Source organism: Ictidomys tridecemlineatus, chromosome 4 (genome assembly GCF_052094955.1).
Source record: "Ictidomys tridecemlineatus isolate mIctTri1 chromosome 4, mIctTri1.hap1, whole genome shotgun sequence".
NCBI classification, from domain to species: Eukaryota; Metazoa; Chordata; class Mammalia; order Rodentia; family Sciuridae; genus Ictidomys; species Ictidomys tridecemlineatus.
In genome coordinates this window covers 97,294,413-97,312,442 of record NC_135480.1, presented here as the reverse complement: position 1 = coordinate 97,312,442, position 18,030 = coordinate 97,294,413, and the positions used below count along the sequence as shown (strand labels likewise).

General features: G+C 40.9%; 1 protein-coding gene across 1 annotated transcript in view; it reads right to left on the bottom strand.

Moving 5' to 3' along the window:
• Positions 1-1,289: 1,289 nt before the first annotated feature.
• The window catches only part of Htr3b (5-hydroxytryptamine receptor 3B), a 35,045-nt gene continuing 18,304 nt past the window's right edge, over positions 1,290-18,030 (bottom strand). Inside the window, exons 3-9 of the mRNA XM_078047041.1 lie at positions 13,873-13,917; positions 13,449-13,558; positions 12,642-12,811; positions 11,993-12,150; positions 2,769-2,979; positions 2,452-2,634; positions 1,290-1,861 (exon numbers count right to left, since the gene is read on the bottom strand). Coding sequence (XP_077903167.1) covers positions 1,626-1,861; positions 2,452-2,634; positions 2,769-2,979; positions 11,993-12,150; positions 12,642-12,811; positions 13,449-13,558; positions 13,873-13,917 — 1,113 coding nt within the window. The 3' untranslated portion in view covers positions 1,290-1,625. The remainder of the gene's footprint in view (positions 1,862-2,451; positions 2,635-2,768; positions 2,980-11,992; positions 12,151-12,641; positions 12,812-13,448; positions 13,559-13,872; positions 13,918-18,030) is intronic.

The following is an 18,030-nucleotide window of genomic DNA, read 5'->3' as shown; positions in this document are numbered from 1 at the left end:
CTTAAATGAAGTAATTAAGATTCCATGGAGATGCTGGGCATGGTGACACACACCTGTAATCGCAGCAGCTTGAGAGCCTGAGGCAGGAGGATCATTGTTCAAAGTCAGCCTCAGCAATTTAGTGAGATCCTAAAGCAACTCTGTAAGACCCTGTCTCTACATAAAATATAAAAAGTGGCTCCGTGGTTAAGCACCACTGGGTTCAATTCCTGGTATCAAAAAAAAAAAAAAAAAAAGTGACATGAGTCAACCGAATGGGCCCTGCTCCAATATGACTGGTGTTCTTACAAAGAAGAGGAAATTTAGCAGGGTGTTGTGTCATACTCTTATCCCAGCTACTCAGGAGGCTGAAGCAAGAAGATCACAAGTTTGAAGCCAGCCTGGGCAACTTAGCAAGACCCTGTCTGAAAACAGAAAATAAAAAGTGGGCTGAAGAAGTAGCTCAGTGGTAGAGCATGTGCCTAGTGTGCACAGGCTCTGGTTCAATCCCAGCACAGGAAAAAAAAAAAAAGATAAAATTTGAACATAGACATATACATGCACAGAGGAAGAACCACATGTAGACACAGGAAAAGGTGACCGTCTACAGAAGAGGTTGCAGAAGAAACCTTCCAGCCTCCAGAATGGTGAGAAAATAAATCTTTGTGCTTTCAAGCTGCTGCCCACTCTGTAATACTTTATTCAGGCAGCCCTAACTGACTAATAGAAGGACTATAGAGTAGAAATCCCTTGAATTACCAGGTATGATGGCACTTGCCAGGAATCCCAGCAATTTGGGAATCTAAGGCAGGAGGATCACAAGTTCAAGGTCAACCTGAGCAACTTAGTGAGACTCCGTCTCAAAATAAAGAAAAAAGATGGGCTGGGGATGTAGCTCCGTGGTAGAGCACCCCTAGTTTCTACCCCCCATGCCACTAAATAAATAAATTCCTTGACTCCAGGGAGCATGGGTTAGACATATGTCCCAGCTCATGCCTTACACATGGTGTGTGCTCACTAAAGGTTGTGCTAGATGGGCTAGGAAACCTTGGCACTTGGGATCTCCAAGGCACAAGAAGACAGAGGAAGGGATTTAGCTGCAATAGTGGAAACATAAGCTTCAGAAAGATGCAAATATAGTGAGAGTTTTGTGTTCTGGTTGGTTCAGAGTTGACCATAGGAATCCAATCAAGAATGTTCTCTGTGACTGACTTCATATTCTCTGCTGTTCCTAACATAATGTCTAGGACTTAAACAACACTCAATAAAGGTTTTGTTGAATAAATGAAAACAACTAACCAAGTCAGAACTGAGAGATGGAGTGATCTTACATTTTAAAAAAACTGTTTAAACACAAATATGTGCATGTATGTGCTTTTCAGATCTCTTTCTGAGAAGGCCAACAGTGGTTACTGAAGAGTGAAGGCTTGTTTGGTGGCTTGTTCGTTCTGTTTATACATTTTCATCATAAATATAGTGGTGCTGGGTCCTTCAGTAACCCATAGGCTGTGTGTACCTGGACTCAATGAAAAGAGGCAATGGCAGGTGGGAATCATTTAGACCCACTGTTCCTCCCCTTTTGATCTCCTCACAGCTTTCCTTAAGTGCTGTGATAGTGCATTGATTGAGACCAGAGATTCCAATTTTCACAAGCCACTCCACAGTGCCCAGAGAGAGCACAGGGTGACAGCATAGAGACCCAGCATGACAAGGTAGCTTCGGAAGAGCAGTTGGTCAAAGCGGTACAGGAGCGCCAGCCACTCAACCTCCTGTTGGTCCACCTGATCCTGAGTTTGGAGGTAGTTGTTGATGGATCGAATCTGGAACCAGACTTCCTTCAGGGTTTCTGACTGGATCTGGTGTTCTTGACAGACTGGGGATTCTGCATGATAGAGAAGAATACTTGAGGTGAGCCAAGGGCTACCAAGGCCCACCGGAACTTTCTCTTGAATCTGACAGCTTCATCCTTCAAGGAAAGTTGTGGGCAAAACTAGGAAGAGAGTTGAGTGGGGTTGTGGACTGTCACCCTACTTGCTTGTTGAGGCACGGCTGTGCTGCAGGACAGAGACCATGGCAGAGCTATATTGTGAAAGTAGGGTATGTGTAGTGACCAGATCAACTCAATTGGAACTTTAGGGGCTGGGATGATTCTTTCACTTGCCTTTTTCTTTTTCTTTTAGGGTGGGGGAAGTAAATCCAAATAGAGAGCAAGTTTACATGCTAGAACTTTACTATTCTAGGGTGGATGAGTCACTGTGGGTAACTGAAAAATTAAACAAGCTAAAGCGACTTCCAGCAGAAGGTGGACTTCAGATCCCTGGGGAGGTAATATAAATGTAATGCAGGGACTATGAAGCAGGTGCTTCAGATTCTCCACAAAGTGCAACAAAAGGCCTGGTGCTTTGCTGATGGGCACTGGTGCTGAGGGTGACCCAGAAAGATGGGAAAGGGATCTCTAGACTTCTCACAAACCTGTTACTCCAGCATCCTGGGTCCTAGGGTCCATTCTAGACCCATTGGTGCCAGCATCCCCCTGAAGGCACAAGAGGGGTAGTTCCTGGCCACTTCTCCACTCATCATGGAGGAATCTGACCAACAGAATAGACTTTGATAAGCTGAGAACCAAGAAGGCCATGCAGACTGTGAAGAAGACCCCTGGGAGAAGGCACCAGAGCAGAGAAGTTAGTTGTAGTCTCTGAGGGTTTTCCCTCCTCCAGTTTGAAATGCATCACCAGATCTTTGGCAGGAGTAAAATAACACTGGCATCAGGTGACCCTGAGGATGCTTACCAATCAAAGAGGCGCTCCCTGAGCTCCTAGGTACCTCGTTAGACATGTTGACTCTGAAGACTGTATAGCCCACCAGCACACTGGTCTTGAACACAATCCTTGCCCGGCAGTTGGGTGGCAGGTAGAAGCTCCCCAGATCCACAAGCATTAGGAAGATGCTGGGAATCAGCAAATTCACAACATAGGCCAATGGGCATCTGCGAATCACCACCTGGCCAGGAACAAGGAATTTGTTGAATCTAAGCCCATGGACTAACATTTGACCAAATGCATAGCCAGGAATACTCACATAAGTCCCAACATGCAAAGCCTTCATGTGCCATGTGAAGTCTGTGTAGTTTATCTTAGAAGTATGTTTGAGGTTATTTTGTGGTTTAGAAATGAAGGAGAAAAATCCTTTAAACTTTTACATAGCCAATATTAATATTATTGATAGTTATAAGAAGAAGAAGTTAGCATTTATTTCCCACCTGCTGTGTGCCATACACTAGACTATTTCATATGCTTATCATAGTCAATCCTCCAAACTTTAAGGGCGAGATATTTTCATCTCCATTTTACAAACTAGGAAAGTAAGGTTCAAAGAAGTCAAATTATTTGTCCAAATTCACATATCTGGTAAGAAACTGTCTTTAAATGAAAACCCTCCTTCTCTTAAGCCACTTATGCAATATTGGGTATTATTTTCAGCCTCTCTTCTTACTTGGAATGTGAGCCTCTTAACACCTGAGGATCTATAAATATCTGGGCAAGAATAAAGAGAACAATAAAATGAGGAAATTGCAAGAGGGCTCAACAGACTGTTTGCAAGGTACGGGCAGGGTATGAAGAAACTACAAGGTCTGTGATCCCAGTGACTCAGGAAGCTGAGACAGGAGGATCACAAGTTTGAGGCCAGCCCCAGCAACTTGGTGAAACCCTGTCTCAAAATAAGGAATAAAAGGGACTGGGGAGGGACTGGGGCTGTGGCTCAGTGATAGAATACTTGCCTCTCATATGTGAGGCACTGGGTTCGATCCTCAGCACCACATAAAAATAAAATAAAGGTATTATGTTCACCTATAATTAATATATATATTAAAGGGACTGGAGAAGGGCTTGAGTGGTGGCTCACTGATAGAGCACTTGCCTAGCTTGTGTGAGGCACTGGGTTCAATTCTCAGCACCGCATATAAATAAATAAGTAATAAAGGTCCATCAACAACTGAAGAAATATTTTTTAAAAAGGAAGGGGGACTGGGGAAAAAAAGAAAAAAGAAACCACAAGGAGGAGGTCCATGTAGGGCTTTCTGGGGACTGAGCTGATACAACCCTTATGCCTGAAGGGCCCAAGTGCTGGGGGTAGTGGCCAAACCTGAGGAAAGAGAAAGCTATGCAGGGCAGGAACTGTAGCTTTCTCCTAGGAACACAGCAATCTAGCAGTGGTTTCACCAGCGGCAAATGAAGAGGTAAGTGCCCCCTCCCTCTCCTCCCCTCCCTCCCTCCCTCCCATCTCCTGTCGCTGCTCCTGCCCTACCTCCCATTGGCCCAACATGAGAAGGGACCCCATCTTAGTCTCCAGAAGCAAAGAGAAAGGGGAAGAAGTGGGAAGTGGGGCCCCCTGGAGCGGGGACCAGCTGAAGCTACTCAGCTCAGCCTGTGTTGTGGAAGCCAAGTGGATTTTGTAGTTTGGAATTTGAATCTCACAAAATCACTACTGTCGTTGCCATTTTGCACTGGGATTGTGATGTCTTTAAGAAACATATATTCTTATTGAAAGAGAAACCAAAGAATGGCAAGGTTGCCTCCCTCACTCCACTGTGATCTCTCATCTCATCCCATCTCTGGCTGGTGATAATCCCCCCCAAAAAAACAAAATAAGACTTGTCTTAAAATGGGTGTTCAATAAATGTTTGTTGAACAAATGAACATCCTTGGCCCTTTGCTGTTGGACTTGGACAGAAATAATGCCTAGAATCTCTTTATTTTTTGCATTTGCCAAACAATAGAATGTTTTCTATGCTTTTATTCGTATGTATAATTTACTTAATCCTTACTGCCAAGTCCTTGGTAGGTAATACCCTCCATTTTATAAATTATCAAAATTAAAACTCAATCCTCTTAAGTGATTTAAGTGGCACCACTGGGATATGTCCCCACATCTTCTGATGCCAAGCTCTTTTCCACCACTGCATAGCTACCACTGTTGATCAGATTGAACCTCTGATCAGAGTGCAGGGCTCTTCTCCCTCATCTCCATCTCCTGCTCTGGAAAAGAATCACAAAGAAGTGTGCAAAAGCCTCTCCTCCTGCACTTTGGTAGAAATGTGTTTTCTACCAAAAAAGGTAGAAAAGGCCAGGGATGGAGCAGAAGGTGGCAGGGAACAATGTGGCTGGGGGACTCCAGATGCTGCCCTGGTGGTGAAAGTGGGGGCTCCCCTGCAGCTGGATCCAGAAGCATGTCCCAACTCAGTGGAGCTTGGCAGGCCAGAGCCATTGGCGGATTATAGTCTGGCTGTTCTCTTTCACATTAAACATAATTGGCTGCAAATATCTAAACCAGAGCAACACTCACTGCTTTGCAATAATTTGGTTAAAACACATTTCTCCAAAGTGCAGGCAACAAGAGAAACAACAACAGAATTAATCGTCATCAACCTGCACCTTTCAGCTCCCCTCCTCATGTTGTGATCAAGATGGCAAAGGCAGGGACAGTAGAAAGGGGGTCAAGTGGTTGGGGTCCATGAGGGTTTTGTGTTGTAACCTAGCCTGGGCTATTGGTGATCCGGCCTCATGAGGTAGGGGTGGCAACCACATCTGCTGTCTCTGGAGGGTAAAGATGTGAATACCCCCTAGAGATGCTGTGGCAGAGATTACATGAAAGAGAAGAAGTGTAACAATATCACTCTAAGGAAAAGCACGAGTAGGCATGTTGGTTTAGTGAAAAGAGCCTAGACGTGAAAGCCAAGGGCACAGAGTCCCATAGTGCCTCCATTGTAGCCTAGATAAGCAAGTGTAAGTGACCTTGCGTGAGGGAGCCAACCTCTTTATGGCTCAATTCACTCACTCCCTCCCCACAATTTTTTTAAAAGTAGTTTAATTTTGCCTTGCCATACATCTTAGTACAATTGAGATGAGCTATTGTACTCTTTAAATAAAGTTTTTATATAAAAAGCACAAGCGGCAATGATTCCTCTCTACCCAGAGGCTGATGCAGACAGTGAATGTAAATCTAAGCCAGAACCAAAGATGGGTAGTGTGGCTCCTCATGTCTGAGAAAGTGCTGTTTTATCAGCCCAAATGATCCCTGAGATGTCAGGGGAGAGGCATGGGAAGAGCTAAGAAGTTACGTGGCTTCTGGTGCATGCAACCTAGGCAAGCACATATGATTCTGAACTTGGTTTAATGTTCTGTAGGTGAGCATTTAGAAATTCTTAATAATTTTTTAATAGGGGGTTTGCATTGTCATTTCCCACTGAACCCTACAAATTAGGTAGCTGATCCTGTCAGAGGTCATTCCTCACTGTACATCAACAGAAGCTTAAAGCCGAAGGGAAAGACCTAGGTACAAGGAGAGACAATTAGCTTTTACTATGGCATAACAGAACTTCCTTGTCTTAACTAGCATGAACAGGTTGCCAGGCCCTATCATACAGTCTGGAGTTAGGACAGGTCTCTGCCCTTGTCCTCTCCACATGGTTTCAGGAACCAGACTTGGGTGGTTGGGTGTTTTATTAAGTCTGTGATCAAAGAGGAATTTTGCCCCAGAATAGTTCATAACCAGATTCTATACCTGATCAAGATGAGGAGCCTTGGGACTTTCTAGTTTATATTTAGATGACATTTTGGATTTAGAGTCGATGCTAGAAAGGGCTAACTTTAGGGCATATTGGGAAGGGCAATTGTATTTTGCATACAAGGCAGATGTCACTATTCTATTGGGTTGAATACGGTCCCCAAGATATCATTCCTGGGGCTGAGCTTGTGGCTCAGGGGTAGAGCTCTCGCCTAGCACAGACGGGACCCGGGTTCAATCCTCAGCACCACATAAAAATAAAGGCATTGTGTTGTGTCCATCTACACCTAAAAAATTTTTAAAAAAAAATTTAAAAAGATATCATTCCTTCCTGGAGTCCCAGAATGTTTCCTTATTTGGAAACAGGATCAATTAGTTGCAATTAGTTAAGATGATTGTCTTAGTACAGCATTCACCAGTTATACTGTGCGAGGCCCAGGGTTCCATGCCCAACACCCATAAGACAAGATCATACTAGGGTAGGATTGGTGTCCTCAGAAGAGAAGAAATATGCAAAAAGAAGACCACGTAAAGATAGATGTAGAGGTTCAAAAGATACATCTACAAGCCAAGTAACACCAGTGATTGCTGGCAACCAGCAGATATTAAGTTGATTTTTTTTTTTTTTTTTTTTTAGGTGGCACTGGGGTTTGAACTCAGGGCCTTGGGTGTGCTAGGCAAACATTCTAGCAACTAAGCTATAGTCTCAGCCCCAACAGCAGATATTAGGTGAGGCATAGAACAGATTCTGCCTTGGAGGGCCCAGAAATTTGGGTCATTCTTGATTTCAGACTTCTACTCTCCAGAACAATAGAATAAATTTCTGTTGTTTAAAACCACTCAGTTTGGGGTACTTTGTTGGAGCAGCATTGTGAGACAAATAAAGGTGACTTTCCCAGTAATATATACTGTGTAGATAGCAAAGAACAGTCTGAGATGTACTGCATTACACTTAGTTGTATGTCAGCGTGATGTAGGATTAGGACATGGTTTCTGGAGTCAGACTGCCTGGTTCAATCCAGGCTCCACTAGTCATCCTGAAGCTTCCCGTAAGTTACAAAAGTTCTCTGCATCTCAATCTATCCATTTGTAAAAGTGCAGATACTAGGAGCACCCATCTGATGAATATAAACTCTTTTTTATTCTATTTTTTGGAACTGGGAATTCAACCCAGGGGGTACTTTACCACTGAGCCACATTCCCAGCCTTTTTTATTTTTTATTTTGAGACAGGATCCAACTAGTTTAGGGCTTTGCTAAGTGGCTGAGGCTGGACTCAGGCTCTCCTGTCTCAGCCTCCTGAGCCAGTGGGATTACAGGTATGTGCTACCATGCCTGGCACCAACTCTTAAAATGGTGCCTGACATGAAGTGCCTGTCTTCCCGTGCAGATTTTTAGGTTTATGATGGATATAAAGAACCTTTTTATTCACCATGGTGTCTTAAGTGTTTACCATTGAGGCTGGAACATGCTAACAGCTAAAAAAGATGTTTGTTGAATTGTTTTAGAGTCTTTTAATAATGCTACATTTAGTTACAAAAGGAGTGTGAAGTTAGCCCAAATGGGGGCCAATCTATTAAGGTCAGTTTTTCTGAGGGCTACCTTCATAGTAACCCCTGCCTCTGCCAGTGTGTCCCAGGCTCTCTACAAAACTGCCCCTACCTAAAACCCAATCATTTCTAATGGACTAAAGAAGCTGGTGCCTTTAAATTCCACAGAAAGGGAAGAAAAAGCACTTTAGTTTCAGTCCGTGTTCTCCATTAGACACCCTTCAGGTGTTAGCAATATTATGCCACAATTTCATTATCCATTAAAGCCAGGTAATAATAAGTACACAAAGGTATTTGGAGCCTATTGATGTTAATGAAAGAGATCAATCTAATTCAGAATGTGTGTGTGGAGAGCTCCTTGGAGATGGAATAGGCCCCAAGGTTAGCCTCTAATTGCCTCCTTGATGGTAGACCCCACCAGTACTCAATTTTGCATGACCGTCTTTATGACATAGTTGGAAGTTTGACGCCCAGACTCACGCTTCATACAGAAGCCCATTTTCCTCCTTTCTGAGACCCCTCCTAACATTCCCAGTTCAGAAAAAAATGGGAAAGTTGCTGCCATTTAAGCAAGTTCCTCGTGCCAGACTGAGAGCTTCTTGGATCTGGACTGTGGATTGGGTTATATTAATAGGAAGTCTATGATTCTCACATTACTTGAGAATTTCTAGGATTTTAAATTCTCTCTCTCTCTCTCTCTCTCTCTCTCTCTCTCTCTCTCTCTCTCTCTCTTTCTCTCTCGTGCGTGCACACGGTGCTGAGAAGAATCTTCTATCAAGTTTACAGTATGAATTCAATGGACATCTCAACAAAATTACCCTAATCTAGAAAGGAAAATTATGATGGAAAAAGAGGTTAGGGGGTGCTAGGGTTGTGGCTCAGCAGTAAAGCACTTGCCTAGTACATGAGAGGCACTGAGTTCAATCCTCAACACCACCATATAAAACTAATAAATAAAATAAAGGCATTGTGTTCATCTACAACTAAAAAAAAAATTAACTTTTTTCTCGAATACCCCTAATTCATTTTTGTAGGACTGCTCTAAGGGTACCCCAATTCCTGCCTGAATGAACACTTTGCTCAGTGTGAGAATATTTGTGGTTGGGCTGGTTTAGTTCCCACAGCTGTCCACCTTTTCCATCCAACATGAATTTCTAAATTTTATCCCTACCTACTCCCACTTCTACTCTCATTTCTTTAAAAAAAAAAAAATCGCTGCCTTACAGAAATCAAATGCTTACCCTGCTGTTTCTGGGAACCAGCCCCTCCGTTCGTGTATTGGAAGAAATCTCCCCTCCCAAGGCTGCTGGATCAGGTCCCAGGCTGCACACAGATTCCTTGTAGGGAGAAGTGCCTTGCTCTAGGCCCCCTGTGGAATGAAGCCCGACTCCAAAATATCAGCGGTGCCCTCTGATAAACAGTACGTGTCCCAGAGCCAGCAGCTATGATTGTACATTAGTTGGAACTAAAGGGGCATCTGGAGAATGTGATTTAGTATAAATGGCAGCAGTGTATATCAGCCTAGGATGATAACGTATTTAGAATAGATCATTGTTTTTTCTGCCCACCCCACCTGTCCCTGACCTCCTGCTGAGCAGCCTGGGCTGAGATACCAGGTGATTAGATTAAGAGAGAGATGGCCTTTTGTGTCAGGACCTTGGCAGGCCTAACATTGGCATGGAACTACTGGCCAATGGTTGCTGAAGGACATCCAGATGCCTTGGATGCTGGATTCATAATGGGATATATGGTACAGAGAAAGATAACTATGAATCCAGGCATGGTACACATGGCAAGAATGGAAGGCATGGAAGCAAGAGAGGTTGAGAGAGACAGAAAACTGATAGATGTGGAGCCTAAGTTAAGTCGTAACCAGAGCTGCAGAATCACTCCTGAGTCTGGCTGATATGATCTGTGACTACTCAGGATTCTTTCCCCACTCTGTTTCTGAGGAGCAGGTGGAAGCCAGTTCTGCTATATACCCACCTTAGCCCCCATGGCAAAGAATCAGGGAAAAGGTTCAAGGGCAGGAAATCAAATGCCTGCCTGCCTCCAGCCGGCCTCTGTGGCCATGAATGGAGCAAAGGAACTGAACCACAGTTTCGAGATCCAGAGAAGACCTCAGCCACACACGGTGAAGCAAACTTTTACCATCTCTGTTCAGCACATTCGAAATGGTGGTAGTTTATAGGAAAACTTCAGCTGCTGCTGAGAAAACAAATTAATATTTAAGGTGAAGGGTGACACATAAGTATAAGCAGTCACTTTGTGAAGAGAAGCGGGGGAGGAACGCCTGCGCCTGTGCATATGTGTACTCGTGCTCAGGTTACCTGCCCCATCTCTTGCCTATTTGTCTCCTCCGTGCAGCGTAGGTAATGGTGTGTGCAGCTTTCTCCGGAGCACTTGGTAGGTGACTATGTTCCACCTTGTACGTGCTACTCCCTCACATTTCCTTTAATGTTCTCCATTATTTGGGCTGCATTAATAATGTTTGCAGGCTGATATCTTTAAAATTAATGAGGTGTTTACTCTTAGCCAAGAAGCTCATTGAAATTAAAAAAAAAAAAAGAGGAAGAAGGCTTTTTCCCCCTTTTTTTTCCCCTCCCTTTCTCTCTCTTTCACACACATACACACACACACACACACAAAGTGGACAAGCAGACCACAGCACAAGCTTTGCTAAAAAACAAGCAAAATTCTAGGCAAGAACCCAAGCCCCACCCCACTGCTAAGAAGTATAGGAAGGCATGATTGCAATCAGCTGCTAGCCAGTGTTATACATTAGTTAGGTTCAAACTCCAATGGTATCTTAGAGGCCCTGGTTTAACTAGTTTTGCCAGAAAGCTGCAGGAAACACCTTTTAACCAAACAAGGAATACCTGTGTCCTCAATTATAGCCTATTTTACCACCACCACCCCTAGCAAATCCATCATAACCATAGTTCCTAGTGTAGTCTAAATGTACCTTTCTATTCCAAAGCTGCATTTCTAGGAGAATTCATCTCATGGCAGTCCTGACTTGCCAGTTAGTCTCTATTTTTCTATTGGATCCATTTCTTGGCATGAAGGCCCCTAGCCCCAAACCACTCCTACTAACCAACTTTGTGCAGAAAAACAGAGCACACTGTAGCATATTAACACTGAATCTGCTGGTTATGTGAACCAGCTGTTGACCATATGTCAGGATGGTTTACCAGGAAAACCAGAGAAGAGAGAAGGGCTACCTCTGGGGCACAAAGCAGTAGGTTTCATTGTCTTGTACCCATCACTCCCTAATCCCCCACAGACAGAATAAAGGAGCCAAGAGCAGTCTCAGGGATACATCAGAGGAATGTGGATCCTTTGGGGCAGTTGTTCCCTCTGATCCAGAAGCCACCAGTGGTTTCTGTGGGTCCTGCAGGTGATCACTGGATAATTCCTTCAGATACTCAAGTTAATAATATGATCATTTTATGCATCTGCATCTGGAATTAATGAATAATTTACTCAGTTAAAAACAGGACAATAAGATTGATGAGACAGTCTTCCCAATTTGTTGTAGTGACAGGGTAGGGGGTTTTGTTGTTGTTTTCAGTAGCAATTAGAAGTGATAATGTTAATATGTGCTGAAAGGTTTGAGGACTCCTGCTGTAGTTGTTGATTCAGGCCTCTGATGCCTGAATATCATTCTTTCTACATTCCCTTACAGAATCTCTACAGCAGGAGCCCAGGATCTCTCCCTGGACCTCTGCCCCCTGTCATAGCAAAATGCAGGTAGATGTTCGGAGCCATCTGAACCAACTGCTCCTGGGTGATAATGAATTGAGAATGTGCAGTGGGAGTAAAGATTCCTCAGCCCAGTAGAAAAGGCCAAGGACTGCAGAGAAGTGGGCAACAGGGGCAGGAAGGAGAAGAACCTACGTTAAATTGAATCTGTGCAAAATCTCCAGTGTTGCTCTGCAGGATGCTGTATGTTGAGGACACAGAAAGAAGTTCCCACTCACTGTCATTCAAAAATGGTTTTTTGTCATGCTTAATGTCTTCTCTGTTCCTCAGGAAGCCCAGGTCTACATCTTCCACTGAAAAGAACAGAAACAATTGACTTCCCAGGAGAGAAAGAGGTGCCAACATCAACCCACTTTTCCACTCCCAATTCAAATCTTTTCTTTTCTCCTGCCACAACATGCAAAGTCTAATTGGTCTTATTTGAATTAGGAGGTAGAAGTGGGGAATAAAATCTTTCTAGTCATTAAAAAAAACTATGAATTTAGGATTTGGAGTCAACTCTCTACAAAATGGTGGAGCTTGTCCTGCAATTTCTATAACATTCTCAGTGGTGGTAGAGTCCTAATGTAATCACAATTTAACGGCAGCAGTGGACTCTAAAACTGTACCTGATCTGAAGTATAGCAGGAACCACATAACTATAGGAAGAGATTTAGATTTTTTAAATAGACAATTATATTATATGCAAGAACGACATAAGACATGAAATTATAGTTTCACCTATGTATTCCAACCCAGCATAGTTGGATTTTCCAACTAATGGACTATTTCTCTCATGGTTTACCTGTGTGCAGAATGCTATTGAAGGTTAAGCTGCAATTCTGGATGTCAAAAGGAAAAGCATATGTCTGTAAACTGCAAGCAGAGACCACCTGGATGGGCTTAAAGTTCTTAATGCTCCCAGATGAGGTCACGTAAACATAGGGAATGTCAGGGGATCTTTCAATGTCCACACTATATAAAACACAAGAGAACTTGTTACAGAGAGGGCATTAGTCATTTCAAAACATACATAGAACTGATTAAAGGATGGTAATGACCATGAGACGTAGGACTAGCCTAGCACTACAGAGATAGAATCCCATTTCCTATGAGATGATTTACTGAGGCAAAAATGGGCTTAGCAGTTGTAGTCTCATAAGTTAACTCATTTCCTAGTGTCATGGACCTGGACATGAAAAGTAATCTGAAAGCCAGGTGTAGTGGTGCACACCTATAATCCTGGCTCAGGAGGCTGAGACAGGAGGACTGCGAATTCAAAGAAGCCTTGGCACCTTAGTGAGGCCCTAAGCAACTCAATGAGACCCTGTCTCTGTATAAAATATAAAAGGGGCTAGGGATGTGGCTCAGTGGCAAATTACCCCTGGGTTCAACCCCTGGTTCCCAAAACAACAATAACAAAAAGTAACCTGAAGTACCAGCAATCAATTATTATCTTAAATGTCAAATCATGGCATTTCAAATTCCCAACAATATGCCTCCCTTCTGCTTAAAAAATAAAAAATAGCAACAACGACTGAAAGTAAGCAGCCACTGGCATGAATAGTGTAAGCAGTCTAAAACCCCCATAAGTATAACCCTGCACACTTACAACTCATTAATGATGATATCAGGGGCCCAGATGGCACTGAGAGGTAGAGAGATCTCTCTAATCTCATCAAACATGCTGGAGTTCCAGGATAAAAACTCATCATCCCAAACCTGTTAGGAGTAGTCAAAAAGGGAACTTATCAAAGTGGGACAAGATCCACCCCACTAAAGAAATGACGAGAAATTTGAATTAATGATCCAATTTATCAGCCCCTTGGTACTCTCTGTTAGGGAAAAGGACTTAAGAAATCATGGCCATTCAAGAAACCATGGCCATTCATCTTGCAGGGATTCTAATAATTTATGTCTGCTGCAGATCTAAGGAAGTATAAATGCAAAGATAATATCTATTCCTTAGAATAATTACATTTTGAAGCAGATGCAGATCAGGAATCCAGCATGCATAGAAGGAAACAATCATTTACCTCACGGTACCATACACTTGTCTTTAATTTTTGATTCTGTATATCCTGCAAAGCAAAAAAGAAATGCACACCAAACCTTAGGATGTCAATAAGCCAAAGGCACATTCAACAATATGACAATTCAGGTAAATAAAATCCAATCTAACCAAATAATGCTGATTTTAAGAACATTACCTAGAGTCTTCAATACTTGGTAGTCTCTGTTCCTATTTATTATGTACACCTGTCGCTTTGAGCTTACTAAATTATCGATGACAAAATTACACTTTGACTGCACTTGACATCTTGAATGATTTGCTAATCTCTTTTCCACTCTAATTAGTTACTCTTTCATTAATCAAACTAAAAAATGATATAAAGTCTAAGTCAATTCCTAGCTAAAAAGATGAGACCAAGCTTTTATTTGTAATCAAGATATTATTCATAATCTTTCAGTGAGTGTTATCTCAACTGCTGCTGAAAACCATTTCTGTTAACTTACCTTGTGTTTAAATTTCTCTGCTTATAAAAAAACTGAATGGGTTTAATATAAGTGAGGTATGTTTTACATGATATATAATAGGTGTGATTTCCTATATCTGCTGTGATTTGGTGGTTTTTGTTAAAGATCTCCTAAAACAGCAAACAACAAAACAAAACAACAGCAACAACTCCCTTACCAATTTGTTTTGTAGTTAATCTAGTAAAGAACATTCCCAAACTAGGATGTTCCTGGGGATTAAAAGAAAAGAAATATCTCACATCATATACAAATATTAGCTCAAAAGGGATCGTGCCTGGCTATTAAGAGGTAAGACAATGCAACTCTAAGGCGAAACCAGAGTTGAATCTTAATGAGTTTGAAGTGGGCAATGTTTTCTTAGATATAACAACCAAAGCACAGAAATAAAAGAAAAAAAATGGGGTTTCATCAAAATTAAAAACTTTTTGCTTTGGATCATCAGAAAATGAAATGCTAACTCACAGAATGGGAGAAAATATTTACAAGTCATATATCTGTAATGGGCTTGTATACAGATTATATAAAGAATTTCTACAACTCAACAACAAAAAAATGAAGAACCCTATTTAACAATTGGCAAGGGACTTAAATAGACATATTTCCAAAGTGGATACGTGGGTTGCCAATAAACACATGAATAGATGCCTAAAATCACTGCTATCAGCCAAATTATGTGCCCGCAGCCCCATTTAAAAATACTTTTACTCCAGCAGCTTGAAAGGCTGAGACAGGAGGATTTCAAGTTCAAAGCCAGCCTCAGCAAAAGTGAGGCGCTAAACAACTCAGAGTGACCCTATCTCTAAATAAAATACAAAATAGGGTTGAGGATGTGGCTCAGTGGTTTTGAGTACCCCTGAGTTCAATCCCTGGTACCAAAAAAAAAAAGTTGTTTTTCTCAGGTATTTGTCACTGCAATGGATAGCTGACTAACAATAAAGAATACATAAAACAACCATGAGAAAATCAAAAGAATGACAGGATTATGTCTTTGCTTATCAGTTAACCCAACCTTGAATGTAAATGGATTAGATTCCAGGTTAAAATATCTAGATCAACTAAATAGATTAAGGAAAAAATTTTTAAAAACTGCACCCAACATCATGCTGCCTACAAGAAACTCACTTTACCAGTGAAGACACACATGGACTAAAAGTGAAGAGAAGGAAAAAGCTATACCATGCAGATGGGAACCAAAAGTGAGCAGGTAAGCAGGAGTAGTTATATAGGATAAAATAGAAGTTGAAGTCAAAATTTATAAAAAGAGATAAAGAAGGCCATTATATAATTATAGAAGGATCAATTCAACAAAAGGAAAATAAAGACCACATATATATGATATACATACATCCAGTACTAGAGCATCCAATTATATAAAGCAAATACTATTAGACCTAAAAGTAGAGATAGACAAAGCCAGTAATAGCTGGGGACTTCAACACCCTATCTTTATCAAAGGACAGATCATCAATACAAAAAAATCAACACAGAAATATCAGAATTAAATTATTCTATAAACCAAATGGACCTAACGAAACTTACAAGACATTTCATACATACATATATGATTACAAGACCCGTGTAACTCTACATCATGTATAACCAGATGAATGAGAAGTTATAGCCCATTTATGTATGATGTGTCAAAATGCATTCTATTGTCATGTGTAACTAATTAGAACAAAAAAAAGCTATTTCATCCAGTAGCGGCACTATTCATATGCTTCTAAAGAGCACATGTAATGTGTTCTGGGACATATATATATTTAGCTATAAGACAAGTTTCAAAAAATTAATGAAATTAATTAATAGCATGTATCTTATCTGACTACAGTGGAATAAAATTAGAAATCAACTTCAAGGGGCTGGGGATGTGGCTCAGGCGGTAGCGCGCTCGCCTGGCCTGCGTGGGGCCCTGGTTCCATCCTCAGCACCACATACCAACAAAGACATTGTGTCCGCCGAGAACTAAAAAATAAATATTAAAAAAAAATTCTCTCTCTCTCTCTCACTCTCTCCTCTCTCACTCTCTCTTTAAAAAAAAAAAAGAAATCAACTTCAAGAGAAACTAGAAAAATGGTACAAATATGGTGCTGGGGTTGTGGCTTGGTGGTAGAGTGCTTGCCTAGCAAATGGGAGGCACTGGAATCAATCATCAGCACCACATAAAAATAAATAAAATAAAGGTATTGTGTCCATCTACAACTAAAAATATTTTTAAATGGTACAAATACATGGAAATTAAACAACATTCTCTTGTATGACCAATGTATCAATAAAGAAATCAAAAGAGAAATTGAAAAATATCTTGAAACAAGCTGGGGTGGTGCATGCCTATAATCTCAGTAACTCAGGAGGCTGAGACAGGAGGATTGCAAGTTCATGGCCAGCCTCAGTTACTTAGTGAGACCCTCAGAAATTTAATGAGAACTGTCTCAAAATAAAAAATAAAAAGGGATGGGGATAGTTACCTTAGATTGGGTAGAGGAAAGTGAAAGGAGAGGAAGGCAGGGGATGTGGGGATAAGAAAGATAGTAGAATTAAACAGACATTAATACTGTATATATGTATGTGACTGAATGACCAATGTGATTCTACAATATGCATAATCAGAAAAATGAGAAATTATATCCCATCTATGTATGATATGTCAAAGTATATAAGTGCATCCTACTGTCATGTATAACTAATTAAAACAAATAAATTTTTTTTAAAAAAGGGCTGGGGATGTGACTCAGGGGTAAAGCATCCCTGAATTCAATTCCTGATACCAAGAGGGTAAAAGTAATAATAATAATAATAATAATAATAATAGAATTATTAAGTTGTTCCTAATATCTTGTCTTGTTTTTTTTTGTATCTGTGATCATGTTTGAGTTTGTAATATTTTTTTCTTACTGTCATTGACAGATTTTTATGGTACTGTTATGTACTGCTATTCGAACTTCCTAAAATGAGTTGAATATGTTCTCCATTCTGTAGTTAGTGACTCTGAAAATCTGTTCCTTGAATGTTTTATGTTGATCAAAATTTTTATAATAATAAAGACTATACTGTTTAACTTACAGGTGTGGGGTTTATTTTTCGGCAACTTACCGAAGCCCTAAGCAACTCAGTGAGACTCTGTCTAAAATTTTTAAAAAATAAAAAGGGCTAGGGATGTGGCTCAGTGGTTAAGAACTCCTGGTACAAAACAAAACAGCAAACAAGTGAAAAGAAAGACCTCCCATGTTCTTATAGAGGAAGATTTAATTGTCAAAATAGCCATATTACAAAAAGCACTATATAGATTCAATACAATATTCCCATCAAAATTCCAACAACATTCTTCACAGAACTAGGAAAAAGCAGTTATGAAACTTATTTGGAAAAATAAGAGACCTAGAATGGCCAAAGCAATCCTTAGCAAAAAAAGCAAAGCAGGAAGCATCATAATACTAGATATCAAATTATACTACAGATCTATAGTAACAAAAACAGCATGGTACTGGCACCAAAACAGGCATGAATAGAAGACAGAGACAAAACCACATAAACACAGTTACCTGGTATACTAGATTAAGATGCCAAAAACATACATTGGAAAAAAGATAGACCTTTTAACAAATGGTTCTGGGAAAACTGTAAATCCATATGTAGTGGATTGAAATTTAACCTCT